The sequence below is a fragment of the Hippichthys cyanospilos genome, chromosome 14 (genome assembly GCF_059441005.1).
Source record: "Hippichthys cyanospilos isolate Australia breed blue-spotted pipefish chromosome 14, RoL_Hcya_1.0, whole genome shotgun sequence".
Lineage (NCBI taxonomy): Eukaryota > Metazoa > Chordata > Actinopteri > Syngnathiformes > Syngnathidae > Hippichthys > Hippichthys cyanospilos.
In genome coordinates, this window is record NC_142382.1 from 16,185,112 (window position 1) to 16,200,265 (window position 15,154).

The 15,154-nt window shown below is 38.7% G+C and overlaps 2 protein-coding genes across 4 annotated transcripts; one reads left to right on the forward strand and one right to left on the reverse strand.

Moving 5' to 3' along the window:
* Positions 1–266: 266 nt before the first annotated feature.
* Positions 267–8,494, reverse strand: pcare1 (photoreceptor cilium actin regulator 1). Of its 2 annotated transcripts, none has more exons than XM_088433559.1 (2): positions 4,847–8,494; positions 267–787 (listed from the first exon to the last, which is right to left on the reverse strand). In XM_088433559.1, the coding sequence occupies exons 1-2, from the start codon at positions 8,144–8,146 to the stop codon at positions 779–781; spliced, it is 3,309 nt and encodes a 1,102-aa protein (XP_088289685.1). In that variant the 5' UTR covers positions 8,147–8,494; the 3' UTR covers positions 267–778. The 2 variants fall into 2 exon arrangements, with proteins under 2 accessions (XP_088289685.1, XP_088289684.1); XM_088433558.1 differs by having other exon boundaries at positions 4,839–8,492.
* On the forward strand, positions 2,095–15,078 carry spdya (speedy/RINGO cell cycle regulator family member A). 2 transcript variants are annotated; one of them, XM_088433561.1, is made up of 8 exons: positions 2,095–2,223; positions 8,975–9,041; positions 11,390–11,637; positions 11,716–11,774; positions 11,851–11,936; positions 12,717–12,888; positions 13,077–13,422; positions 14,578–15,078. In XM_088433561.1, exons 3-8 carry the CDS (start codon positions 11,430–11,432, stop codon positions 14,637–14,639), a joined length of 933 nt encoding a protein of 310 aa, XP_088289687.1. In that variant the 5' UTR covers positions 2,095–2,223; positions 8,975–9,041; positions 11,390–11,429; the 3' UTR covers positions 14,640–15,078. The 2 variants fall into 2 exon arrangements, with proteins under 2 accessions (XP_088289687.1, XP_088289686.1); XM_088433560.1 differs by lacking the exons at positions 2,095–2,223; positions 8,975–9,041 and adding an exon at positions 10,729–10,889 and having other exon boundaries at positions 14,578–15,073.
* The last annotated feature ends 76 nt before the right edge of the window (positions 15,079–15,154 follow it).

Sequence of the window (15,154 nt, forward strand, 5' to 3'; positions counted from 1 at the left end):
ATATATGCCACATGATTCTGGAATGAGGGAGTAAACTGGAGACTGACACAGGCATGGGGAATACTTGCAAACCCCACACAGGAAGGTCAAAGCCCTGTGAGGGGGCTGTGCTAACCAGTTGTCCGCCATGCCACTACACATTACGTATGTGATTGAAAGTAATTAACTTGCAAGTATTTAAGTAATAATGTTGATGTTTAAAATGATTAATCTGGATAATGCAAATATGCATAGTTGAGCAGAAGTATGAAATTAAGTGCATCAAACTGGTTATGCACACTTTTATTGATAAACACTGTAGAAAAAAAATCTCAAAATGAACAATACAAATCTTGATTCTGCTATGGCAAACATTTCAAGACAATCTCCAATTTCCATTAAATATTCAAACACTATTGTTAACTGTTTTTTTTCAAAATGTAAAAGTTGAATTTACATTGGATTTATGAAACAGTTGGTCCTGTATTAAAAGCTAAAATTAATATAATGCCCCCCCCCCCCCTCCACGCACAAACATCAACCTTTATGAATATTGCCAAAGTATTGCACTACACACAAGGTGAATAGAATTAGTCACTCCTCTCATACCAGGGAAGCACCATCGTTTTAAATCCTTTCTAAAACCTGTTAATCCATAATCCCACTGGCACTTCATTGGCTAATTTAGTCTCTGTGCAAGGCCTGTCCAACAACATAAAGATCTGGGTAGGAAGCAGAACGTGGTGTTGCTTGGAGATCTAATTGGCTACTCCATGATTCCTCTTTTCTGGCGAGTTCATCATTGAGCCTAGAACAAGAGGAAAATATGTATATCATTGCAACATTAGATTTGAATTGGGGGTGGTGCTTTGTCTTTTTTGTAATGTCTTTTGAGTTTTCATGTCAGCAGTTTAAAAGAAAATACATGTCAACAAGGATTTAAAGAGTGAAATTTACAAGACAGATTTTTTTTCCTTTTCAATCTTCTATGCTCATATAATACCTGAATAGCATATTTACTCTATACTTTTGGACCTATATAATACATTAGGTGTGAATTTTGCATAGTGCATGTGTATGTCATGGATGACTATATTTCTTTGTAATATAATGCTATTCAAGTGACTAGGGGAGCAGCGTAATAGACTAATATTTTATAGGGATGGCAATCCATAAAACTGTAAACACAATTACATTCACAGTATGTCTTATCTTAATGATTACTTATCGATTCATATACATTTATTTATCATTTTTTAATGCTGCTTATTCTGTTCAGGGTCATGAGGGAGTTGGAGCCTATCCCATCTGACTTTAGGGGAAAGGTGCATTTCACCCTGATCTTTTGGATATATATTTATCAAACACACTGCCAGGCTCCAGGCGGCTCTTAGATGGCAGTATTAGGAGGGTGTCCCAATTTTATGGGACCTGAGTCCAAGTCACCTGCTTTGAGAATCTGCCAAAACAGGGTCCAGATCTGATACCATGGCAATATATTGAGGAAAATATAAAAGTGCAGTAAAACTCCTCTACGATGCATGTGCAAAAAAAAGCCTCAGTGTGAAAAAAATCTAAGCATTGAAGCCTTTCCCTCTTTATTACTTCCGCCTACAATGTTAAATCGCCCTGTTGCATAATACGAATTGTTTTTCTTTGCATTTGCCTTGCTCTGAAATTCAGAGAATGCAACTGGCTGAAAGTAGCTCGGTTTATGTTTGACGCGCCAGCACGCGTTTTGTCGCACTTAGTACTCAGTGCTGCTTCCCCGCAGACGATATTCTCCCATACTATAGGTGGCAGTAAATGGAAACTATAGCATACAAACAACACTGCTCAATAAAAGTGGTAGCGCTCCCAGTAGAATCAAAAGATTTCATTTCTTGCAATTCTTGCGACATTTTTTTTAACACTCGTAATCTCTCCCCAACGTGGTACTTGCCAGGAGTAGTTTCCGGTATTTAGGTTACGCTAGTCCATTTCAGCTGAATCATTAAGGAGTTTGCACCAGCGAACTTCGATAATCAATCGTTCGTCCGCCATGTTTTTTGCTCGTAAAGAAATAGCGGAAGGTACGTGTTGCTAAAAGTTGGTTCCGCGCGGAGGGGCGTGGTTGCCGAAAACACGTCATTTTTACGGGCGGAACTCAAGCTTGAACTGAGTTTAACGCTTGAAGACAGGATAAAAGTAATAAGGATGAAAGATGGATGGCGCAAAGGGAAAGACATTGTGCAAGAAATTAATGTAAGTATTAGAAAGAATGTTTATTGTACATGTGGCCATTTCTTTCTTTCTTTCTTTCTTGGATGGTTTTGTTTTTAACTTAAGTCAGATTGTTGATTGCACATCTTTTTTATGTTTACATCTAATACATAGATTTTCTATAGTGGAAAATCTGTTGGGAAAAAATTCTGGCTGCAAACGTGACTTCGTTGTGGAGCAATTCTACTGTGCATCCACGTTGTCTTTTTTTTTAACGAGTCTTTTTTTAACGAACTTGGCTTGGTGGAGCAATGGTTCAACAAAGTGAAACAATTTAATCTTTGTTATTGCACATTGATGGTGCATGTCTAAATAATATAGTTACTTATCTAATACATTATACATAAATAATAATATTAACAATAAAGTATTATAAATTCAACCTGTCGCATAAAATACTATGAATTCAACCTGTTGCATGAACAACAACAAAAAAAAAAAGATTTGAACACCTCAAGTGCTAAACTTTGATTCTATTGCCTCAAAGCTTTGCTGAAAGTGATCCATGAAAGCATGTAAAGTTACACACTGCAAATTAAAACTAGTATCAACCCACAGTATTGGGAGGTTAAGAACATGCTGCAAATTGAAATAGCATCAACTCACAGTATTGTGAGGTTGAAAAGTGATATGGGACACATAGACAAAGTCTAAATGTTGTTGTGAAGAGCCAATGTAGCTGTAACTGAAATAATGTTGAGAAGGTCCTACCGTGGCTCCATTTGTTCCATAAGACAGCGAAAGTCAATGTTCTCTTCCATGGACAAATGTTGGCCAACCACCGCGATGAACTGAGCTACAGTATTTTGTTTGTGATTTTTTTGGGGGGCTTTTTCACTGCCTTTGTGCATTATTTTTTTCTTTGCTCTGCAAAGTTTGTTTCAGAATTGGTTGGCTGAGTGTCTGTACCTCAGAGTAGCACTGATTGTTAGTTTTTCAGGAGGCATATTTAACTAGTTATATTAAAAGCAGCTCGATTCGTTCATCCACATGAAATGCTCATTTTGCACACGTACTATTTCCACACTGCCGTTGTTTTGAATTAGCACCCACTTAACGTTCGTGCATTTACCAATGCGTTGCCCAACTGGCTATTTTTACATTGGGTCTTTCCGGTTATATCACAACACTATAAACCCTGGAATTAATATTTTCTTTTGGCAATATCTGTGTGCCCCTGTATTAATTTATTGATTTGTTGATTTTTAATAACAATATACTACTTCAACAAATAATATTAATGATTGTATTATTATTAATGAAATAACAAACACAAATTAACCCTCCTATTGTTTTGCGGGTCAAACAGATCCATTTGAATATTACAGAAAATGTTTATTTTTAACAAGGCTTATAATGTATAACCAACATATCCGACAGAAATGGCATTTGCACACATTTTTGTTCATGCCTTTGCAAACACATTCCTTAATAATTATACTAAACATGGGTCAGAATGACCCACAGGGCCCGCATATAATTACCACTATTCCTGAAGAAAAAGAAAACAGAAATCGCAAAATTTGTTAGTGAGTAGGATAACATGCACAAAAAAGTTGCTGACACTTTTGCATAATTCAACACATCTCCAGGTCATATTGACCCAGAGACAATATTGCTGTTTCTGATAAAATAACTTAAGACACAACTCATTGAATTTGGATTGAATGCATTTCAGATACGTTTGGAAACCTAAACAAATCCCAGTTCACAGTGACCCAGAGACTTTATTGTTGTTCCTTGCAAACTAACATAACAGGAGGGTTAAATCATTTCTACCCGATTTTGGTCACCTGGAAATTACGTGACAGTGCCCGATTTTGGATGAGATCGGAACATCCCTAGGTGGTATTATACTTCTAAAATTTGAGACAATGCAATGTTAGTGACAGGCAGGTACACTAACCAGAGAGCTCTGGTTGCTAACCTCCTGGCTGCTGCTCCTCTTAAGGCTCTCAAATAGTTAGGTTTGGTGACATACACTGCACAAACTGTTGATCAAATTCCGCAAGAATGAACAAGAATTAACAGTGTAACAGTAATAGTCAGCTCTCTAGCCTTTCATCCCCATGGCCCACTTTGTTAGAAATGACTAATTGATTTACACTCAATCCAACTGTTACACCCATGCGACAGGTGGATTAAGATTGTGTTGACTGGCCACGCTTGGAGAGTGAGGCATAAGGACGACATAACGTAATGAGAAAACTATAGCAACAGTTATCCTGAATCCACACATGGCAACATGTTTATCCAAATGACAGAGGGTTATAGTTATAGTATACTGTAAAATAGAGGTGATTATGTGGTGCTGAAATTAACTTAGGTTGTTACACAGGTTGTTATTAGGAGTCATAAAGCAAGCAAACACTTATCGGATTACTTGTCAAAATTAAATGTTTGATTCCCATCCCGAATCAACTAAAAAACGGGGCACATACTGACAAACTTATATTTACACATTTACTTATTTGAACAATTTGAAGTCTTAATTGAACCTACCAATAATATTTCTGGACTTGAAAGTGAGTTCATAAAAACTTCATAAAGGAAGGCCTGTGCTGAGGTAATTTGAATAAAATATAATTAAATCTCACCCTTGCACCTTTGTGCTTATTGCAGGCTCGCTTCCACAGGTCTCAGCCACTGAGAGGACTGGGGATTGAGGTGCAAGGTTCAAACTTGGTCTTCGTTCCGAAAGACTTCGACGAATAAAAGGTCTTGGTCCTTGGAGTGACACGGAACACCTTCCACGCTTCCCACGGATATTTGAGAGAAAAGACCCACCGATAGTAGCCCAGACTTGAGACAGTTGAGAAGCTATACAGGGCTGGGCCTCAAACAAGGATGGAGATATCGGGCAGAAAACAGAACGTGCATTACTAGTCGACCGTGGAGATTCTTCAACGCTGCTTTCTCTTGACCATCGTTGCACTTTTGGTGAAGCCGGTGGAGACGGTGCTTTTAAAGGGTATGTGGAGTTTAGGATGTTCTTCCTCAAAGCTGGTGAGCTGGGGAGGTTCTTTTGACCTGGTGGAGTAGTGAGTTTCCTGTTAACTGAGGGACTAGCTGAAGCAGGTGGTGTTGGTGATTTTTTTAAATTGAGAGGACTAGGAAGTCTTCTATGTGAACACTTTGAAGTCAAAGGAGTAGATGGCAAAATTCGCCCCTTGGACAGCAAGGAAGTGGTAGGTGAATGACTACTGGTTTCAGATGAGGGAGGCACTTGAGAGTCTGCAATGTTTAATCCAGGCATGAAGAGGTTGTCATTCTCCTGTATTGTTGTTGAGTCCTCTTGACTGTCTGATTGGCATGCTGCTTTATTTGTCAAAAATGTCTCAGAATGTGAATCTGAAGACTGTTTTCGATACCTGTTTCTTCTGACTCGCTGCAACAGAGAGGATTTATCTTCTTTAATATAATCAGTCTCTGTTTTAACATCCAGTTGACTGACACTTGTCTTGGCTTGATAATCCCCTTTAACAGGAAAAACTCCCTTAGAACACTGAGGCACTCCTCCTTTGCTAGGTAAAACCGACCCAGGTTGAACTGATGCCCGTAGTCGCTGTGACGGACCACCCCTTTTTACCATGGGGGACTTTACTGATTGCGTTACCCCTTCAGCTGGTCCACTGCCTGGAAGGGAACTTTCAAATGAATTGTCCATTAACACTTCTAATGGGGGTGGAGGAAGACTATCCAGGTCTAAATAATCAGTCTTTTCACATGCATTACTTAGAGATCTACAGCTAAGTTTTCCAGTGTTGAGGAAACCCGTGACATTTCCTAAACCTGGTAACACTGGAACACCACACTTCCGCACACCTCTAAGTGGTCCCAGAACTTTAGGGCTGTCCATGTCTTCTATCCCTTGACTGAAGGTATCAATGAGTTTTTTGACAGAATTCCTGCCTCTGTACAGGCCTGAGGATGGTCTTGGTGACAAAGGAGGGCTGGGAGGTGGTGTTGCTTTGACAAGGCCTGACAATGGGTCCTTATCTTTCTGCTTATCATCTTCCTCTGTATTAGTTGTTTCTCTCAAGGTTTTGGCCATGCTCTTCATTTGGGGTACCCTTTCACGTAGGTTGCCATCCTTCTCCAAAGAAGGGTGTTTTTGACTTATTTTTGGGGAATCCGCTTGTGAAGCTCTCTGGCTTTGTTTACATGATATGACCTTTGAGTTTCCCTTCGGAATGTCCTTGTTTTTATTCAATCTCTGCCATCTTTGGCCTACTTTTTTCGGAGACCTTTCCAGCGCAAGCAAAGTAGGGTCCTCCCCTTTGCCTCGCAAGGATTCCGCTGAACGGGAACGTCTCTCTTTAGGCAATGGGGTTGTTTTAGCTCCATTTCTCCGAGCAGTTGTTTGAGATCTTTTTAGAGATGGTCCCTTTTCATTATCCCATTGGCCACCACCGGTTTTTGGACTGCTTGCTACTTTTGGATTGGCACCAGGACTTGGTGGGTGAACAAACTGTATTTTGCCACTTATGGCATTTTTCATTTTGATAGTCATTTCTATGTTTTTAGAATTTTCTATGCGCTTGGTGGGCAAACGCTGTGGCTTCTTTTGCTCAGAATATGATTGTTTTCCAGTCCCTACTGGACCCTTTTTAGTTTCCTTGTCCATATTATAATTCTCATCATCATCATCTTCCTCACCATCATCTAAAGAACCTGATCCTAAGAATGAGTCCCCTTGTACATTGGCCATCATTGTGCAAATAGAAGCTAATGAGTTCAATGAAGTGAGTGAAACACTTGGACTCATTTCATGTGTAAGATTTTTCACTGATTCTCCAGTCGTGGATGTATATTCCATGGGACTGAAAGGAGCAGTTCTATTTGTTCCACAAGATTCACAACTCACACGTCTATGGTGCTTTTCCGATCCAGCAAGAGATTCACTCTCAGCTCCAATACCGCTGTCCTCACTAAAGAGAGCAGAGTCCTCAGGCCCAGGTTTCCAAAGAGATGCCAATTCAATGCGAGATATGACTCGCATTATCCTTGTCTCAACTATACGTTTGACTTTTAGTTTCTCCTCTAAAAGTTCTGCGACTGAAGAAAAGTATTCCACGGCTTCCTCGAGGGCAGAGTCCCCAATTCCTCCAAATGTCTGACTAACATTCTGCATTCTCTGTGTAGTGTATTGAAGCAGCTGCTGCAACAAATCTGGGGGGTGTTCAATAGCTAAGCCAGATTTTAAAGGTGTAGCAGATGAGAGGTTTTTCATTTGACTGGGCCAAGCAAGATGTTCTCCATTTTGTTTGAGCATTTTTTCTCCTTCATCAACAATATCTTCCAGTGCTCTAATTATTTCTTCAAAACGCAAAGCCATAAAAGAAACCATTGGTTGCAGAAATGTTTGAGTTTGAGTTGCTTGTTCCAGCAGACCAAGTATAACATCATATTTGTTTATGCTGGGATTTAAAAATGCATACGCAGCTTCATGTGCTTTTACCAGAGGGTCTGGGAAATCAATTTTTGGCATTTCCTTTTCTTTCTTTTTCAGCACTTTCATACCTCTGGAACTTTTTCTTGCTTTTTTCCCCAACTTTTTTTCTGTTTCTTCCTGCCTGTCCCTGTTTTTGTCTTTTTTCTGCATCAGTGTGATGTTGTCCATTCTTTGACTCTTGGATTTATCCGTGTTAATTACCTCCGGGGAAGGCAAGGTTGCATGCTTATCTTCTTGTGACGGCATATTTACATCACTTTGACATACCTGTTGTCCATTTGTCTTTCTGTCTTTCGTATTACCCTCAGTAGCTCCAGTACACTTATGGTTATATCCCACTGTAAAATGAGCTTCTTTGGGCTGCTTTTCTGGTGCAGGGGGCAACATTCTTCCCCTCTTCAAAGAGCCCAAAGTCACTAAATTGTTACCTTTGGATGGTGAACATCCCATTCTGGATATTTAGAATAATCCGCTTACACGCACATCATCTTGATAACCTACATGTCGCAGCAGTAGATTGAAAGGTGAATGATACAAAAATATCCAAGGTTCTTAGCCATCCACTGTATCGATTTCCTTCAGATAGCAGAGATAGTTAAGTCTGATGAGTGCACTTTCCATTGAGGATGCAACCAAACCAAAATGTTGATAAAGCCATTTTGACATACCCCGTCCAGGTAATAGGAAATAGTAGGAAAAATATAAATCCACAGCTTGCCGGTCATTTTTGTAGAAATTTCATGTTGCATACACTCAAACACATCTCTGTGTGTCTGACAAAGGACACGCAGCTGAAAGGATTAGTGAGGCTTTCAGTGAACCCCTCAGCAAGTACATATGTCACGTTAAACCATATAAAACTCCCCTACTTGTAAGCACATAAGCTCATTTAGGTAATGAGGGTTGGCCTCAGCTAGCTTTTTATAGCGGGCACAAATAGTATATCAGTCAGACTGAAAACATTGCAGAGTGAAATCAAGACAATGTTTTCTAACTAACAAATACTGGCACTTACGGAAAGTGTAGCCAGGGAGTAGCCTTTTGCTGCAGTTACACTTGTATAAAATGGACACATTTAACACACATGTACTGTAATCAAAATCTAACATATTTAACAAGTGGATAAATGTCACGGTAATTTTGTAAATAATAGCCTTGTGCAGCTAAGTGGTTATGTTCATGATGGGACGGCTGGATCATTAAAATCATGGAAAAGTGATTATATTGTTCCCTTGTATTAGAAGGTGTTAAAGAGTAAATCATGTGGTTCTGATGCAGTGCTCTACAGAGTCTGGGAGAGGGTAGGAAGTGCAAGAGGTCGTGACAGAGGCTACACCATCTACCTGTAAGTATTCTCCTCAATGTCCTGTGATTGGCTGGTGATCATTGATAGCATATGCCCCGCCTCTTGCGCAAAGTCAGCTGGGAAAGGCTGCAGCACATCATGACTCAAATGAAGAGACGTGGTATACAAAATGGATGGGAGGACTTTCCCAAAGTACTTCTTGATACTCTCTGTGCACTAGAAAAATAGTGGCTACATGGAAAACACACTATTTATACATTTATATACAACACTTATAACAATACAATTAGAAACATTGGATTGGCTAGCACATCTGCCTTCCAGTTCAAGCATTGTGGGTTCAACTCCCATCTGGTCTGCCTGCGTGTAGTTTGTACATTTTTTATTTCAATCCACATTCCAAAAGTATACATAATAGCTTATTTGAAGAGTCTGAATTGGCTGTAGGGGTGACAATTTGATTTTGTTTTTTTTTGTCTGTATGTACTTAGCGTCTGACTGGTGACCAGTTTGGTGTGTAGCCTGCCTCTCTCACAGTCATGTGCATGTGCGAGCATATGCACGATCCTCTTGAAGAGAAAGGTTGCAGAGACAGCTGAAATTATGTTTATCTTAGCTTGATTCTTGGTGCCCTTTCATAAGTTATAACATGATTGTTAAGATGTATATGTGTGTTGTTCTGTGTGGACGAGCATCAGGTTGGGTTTGATTCTAACTAGATTCTCTTCCAAAGGTATCTGCAAAGTTGATTCCATGTTTTTTTTGTTTATACTGAAGTCATTCAGGATTCATATCAAAAGACAACCTTGAGAAAAATGTTCAAGATTCCATTTTTTATTTCATAGAATTTCCATCCACATGTTTTGAAAAACAGGACAGAGCATCTTTTGTTTGAAGATACCCAATTTTCAAATGAGCAAAATTATTGAAAATAATATTAATACATTTGCATAAAGTCAATAACAATTGTCATCATAACCCTTACTTGCAATAGCCCTGTCAAACATGCAATAGAGTATACTGACTTCACCAGACTGTTGAATTCTTTATTTTAAAAACTTTTCCAGCAATTTACTGAAGCCGGTTTCAGGAAGGCACTTTCCCCTCTTTTTTTTGTTTTTTGTTTTGTTTTTGCAGTGTGTTGGCATTTTTTTGTCGCACAATAAAGCTTCTCACTATTCGTTTTGTTGCATTTTTTTCTGCAAATTACCAGAAAACAAATGTTAAGTAGTGGTTTTGAAATCGTTCTGTGATTCCTATCATGCATTACATTGTCAATTAAAACTATTGGGCATGTTACAGAAGCTGTCTTGCAAACCCAAGCGATGACTTTACCTCCACCTTGCTTCACAGATAAACGTGTATGTTTTGGATCATAAGCACATTGTTTGTTTCTCCATAATTTGTCCTTTATATCGCTTTGGTGGAGGTTTACCAGTCGCTTGTACGCAGACTTGCTACCAATATTGCCTGCAAGGGTTATGCCAACGAATTTTAAATGTCATTAATTTTAAGACAATTTAATATCAGATTTAACAGTTTTTGTTCACTAGAGAATTGGGTGGCTTCATACGAAAGGTGTTCTGTCCTGATGAGTTCCAGTTATATGTAAATACCCTAAAATAAAAGGCGGGATTTTTTTGAAAGTACATTTGTCTTATACTAAGCTTTTGAACTGAAACGTACATTTTGAAACCAACTTTTTCCCCTGTCAATACAATATTTTCATTTTATTTTTCAATGGGTGTGACGTGTATGACGAATCGAAGGTTAGGTAAAGCAAAGATTGCGTCCAATATGGCGCGAACACGGATGCATAGCTATTCGGAAGTGGCTGCTGACAAGATTTGCTCGACAAACCTTCATTTTTCCGTTCGGCTCACAGAGGTTATTTGTATTAACTTATATTTCTTGTAACTGTAATATATCACTATCGAATACTAAACGGGAACATACACCTGGAGTTTCTGGTTAGCTTCAAGTTAACGTTAGCTTTTCACTGACGTGTAATAATTTTGCTTATACAACTTCGGGGAGAGCGTTCCTGGTGGTGCTATTCAAATTAACCGTAAATCGCAGAATGCATGAGGGGCGGCGAGGAGAACGCATTGGGACCTTGGAGCGGTGGAACGCGGGCCAAACACCAATATTCCGCTCATTTCGCCTTTTGTCTAAGTAAAATACATTGACATTTCATTTTTTCCCCCCCGCTATTTGCTTAGCGGCAGCCAACGTCACACAACAGTCCTATTGTGCAGGCAGAAAATAATTGCGGTTTTTAGGGTCACCACTGCCAGCTTTTTTACTTTTCGTCATTAGTGAATTTGAATGATACTTACTGCGCCGATGCTCATGGAAACGTCATAGATTTCTTCTCATCACACCAGACTGCCTTAAATTTCGAGGGACCCTGACAGTCACTGGAGCATGATGAAACGGAAAGCCCAGTGGTGCCAAACACTCACTACCTGCGGGGTAACATCCAGACAGTACCCCTTTCAGGCCAGAAACTACCAGGAAGAACAGTGTCCATCAAAAGGCTGCAGCAGGAATGGGGTGTATAATCATAGGATGGCTCTGCAACCAACCATGATCGTTAAGCAAGAGGAACTGACATCGTACTTCAACCTTTTTAGTGAGAAAAATCAACATTGCTATTCATTGCATAATTTTCAAACTATCTTCAAATTAATCATAATGCACTTTCTGTCAGATGATGACCTAATCCATGATTTTTTGATAATGGACTCCTGTTGTAAAATGACAGACAAGGTAAACTTTAACTTTACTGAGAAAAAAAGAGAATTGTGTTTGCATGCTAACCCAACTTTGGAAATCTGATTTTCAGTATCTTCTGGCAATGGTTTTTGTCTACTTCAAAAGGTCATGTTTGACCATTGCAGAATACACCAAGAATAACTTCTTCATTGCACTGTAAGTTGACAGAAAATGTACAGTCTTCAGACATTACATTGGGTACACCTGCACAAGTAATTATTTTGCCTGTAAATGCATTATACGTATAGAATATAGTAGTCGGCTCGTCGAAATTGGTGTGAGATGGGTAAGCAAGACTGATAAATTCGTACATAGTTGGTATGTTTGTTTTCCCACAAACATTCAGGTGGCCAGCTACTTAATGTCCACAAAAGTAACACAACATAAATTATATTGTACTGTACATATTGACATTAAAAACTATGAATGCAATATACAGTGGAGGGCTGCATGACTGGGCAGACATGCTATATGAAATGTGATTTTTTTTTTAAAGTTTATGTATTTTCAGAAATTCAACCTTGGATAATGTTTACCTATTGGATGCTGATGTAGGTCAAACTCAGATACAGTATAATCATGCAATTCTATATAAAATGTAATCATAACTATATATATATATATATATATATATATATATATATATATATATATATATATATATATATATATATATATATATATATATATATATATATATATATATATACAGTATATATACACACACACATTGTGCTGTCCTACAACGTGATTGGAAGCATGGTATTTTGTTAAAAAAGATTGTTTTTAAGATTTTCATTTGCATCAATATTTTGACTGTTGTCTCAAAATGACCTTCTGATTTGACTGCATGAGCTACATGCCACAATCTTATCACCAATACATTGTTTCTTAGCTTGCTGGAAGCCCTAAAATCTGCTCATGTTTACACTGTAGGTATCTTGCCAACACCATGGAGGAAGAAGAGGAGGAGAGCAAATATGAGATTTTTCCTTGGGCGTTGGGTGAAACCTGGAGGAAGAAGTACAAACAATTCCTCAAGCAGAAGGACAAGCTTTGGGTGCGCACCAAGTTCAGAGCGGCTGTTAGCAGGTGCTGCTGTGAGGAGGTAAACTAATAGAATTGACCGTTCAGACCCATAAATGATGTTTCTGTCTGAAAATTTCCAGGAACTACTTTTACTTTGGTGTCACACCATAAGTTCTGTCAATTGCCCCTCACCCCCAGCACAGCCCAAGGAGCCTGAGCACTTTCCCTTTCCTTGTGTCTAGCTGATGACAGTGTCTGCAATTACAGGTGATGGCCATCCAGCCATCTCACTTTATATGGAAACGAGAGCGCTCAGAGCAACACGGTGGCGCTCACAGGCATTATAAGCGAAATGATGGAGGCTATCTTCCCCGAGGGCCAACAGCCTCTCCTGTCCCTTGTGTCCGCTGTCATCACAAGAGCACATTCAATAAGCAGCTGCCCTACTCTTCTGCATCCAGAAGCACCTCTTTTCCAGGCGGCAACAATATACTGCCTCTAAGTACTCAGATAAATTTGGATAATACTTCACACAGTGCCTTTGCCACTCGCAGGATGAGACTTGAGATCTGTGATAACACCCCGTGTTCTCCTCACTGCTGTGAGATGTTTGGTAGGTATTCTCTCTAAGTAGTTGTGTTATGCGGCTCGTGTAGTACGACTCGCATAGTAAGAATTAGGGCCTCAGTCTATGGTTTTGTTTACTGTAAAATTCTGTGTAACCCCCCCCCCCACATTTAACGGGAATCAGAAAACCCTCACAGTAAACAAATTCCACAAAATGGGAGTGTTGGGTGGGAGTGTTATTGCAGTACGTCGTTTAGGCGCTGCTGTAGTGATGTTCTTTTGAGTATAAAAACAACAAAAAAACACAAAGTAAGGAAGCCACAAAAGCTGAAGTGCAAAGTGGCGAGGAAACGCTGTAGATTCTATAACGTAATGCCAAAATGTAGTGTGTTTAGAGTGCACGATATACATTGAGGGTGATTGAATGTGCTCTGCGATGTAAAAAGAGAAAACATAAGGGGTCAATTTATATAGCTAAAACTAATTATTGTACAGTATTGAGTATTAAAAGTTGAAATAAAGTGATTTCATCACATTTATTTGTATAATTTAAGCAGATAAAATGTTAGTTTGTCACTGGAGTGTCTAAACACTGGGTGGCACCCATGTAATGACGTGAAGACAAAGAAGTAAATAATTGAAAAAGAAATAGAACATAATATTATAAAGAAAATGTGGGGGTTGAGTTTCTCCTAAAGGTGGGAATTCTTAGCCGTGATACTGAATATAATTTACATACAGTAAACTACCAGTCCAGGCTGTACTCCACCTTACCTCATCCAAACTATGCCAAAATAGTTCCAGCTTTGTTTCGATCCTGAACAGGATTCAGCGTGGCATTTATTCATAGGCGCAACATTAACCCATATGCACTTTTGACTTTCAGTACATGAGTGTTGACAAAATGTTGTTTTTTTAGATGGATAGGAAATATGTGTATTATTTTATGGTTAGTTCCCATGGCATTTTGCAGTGTGAAACCATAACATCGCTGGCTGAACTATTAACTTTTATACCCCCCCCCAAAAAAAAACAAAAACAAAACAGAAACCCTCTCTACTTTAATTACACAGCCGTGTACACTTTAGACATTTGATAAAGCAGATGCATTATAATTTACCAAAGTTATGATTTTACTTTTTTACAGTATTTGATATACCAGAGTCAAGTAGTTTAAATTTCTCTGTTCTCTCTCTGGTAGGCAATTCATCCTCCAACTCCTCCATGAATGACACTTCCATGGACTGGATCAATAAACAATAATACAGCCTGTCATCGCATCAGTGTCGCTCCCATCTTGCTGTTCAAAGCTCCCACCATGTGGGCATTTCTACTCTGGAGCAAAAGTCTTACAAATACTCCTATGTACTGTAGAATTCAGAGGGCGTATCGATTTGCATTCAAGATTCGTGTTGTCAGTAAAATACTGATTAATATGGTTGAAAAATGTATTTATCCCACTTAATGCTCTTTATTTATTTATGTATTTATTTATTTATTTAACTTCTTCTGTAAATACTTTTATTGAAATGTTTGGCAGAATTCATGCAGAATTGCTCGTTTGGCAATCATACGTTGTAGTTTTAATTTGTTAATAAAGACTAATTGAAATTCAGTACGTTTAATTATGCTTGAAATTGCTAGCAGCATTTTGCAAAACTTAAATTGGGCTGAGTACTCCTGCAACAGTTTTTTGATTTGCTGACATCAAGAGACAATTCTTCAAACAACTGTTGAATCTGGAATAAATGTAAAGGGAGAGTTATGAGATTTTAATT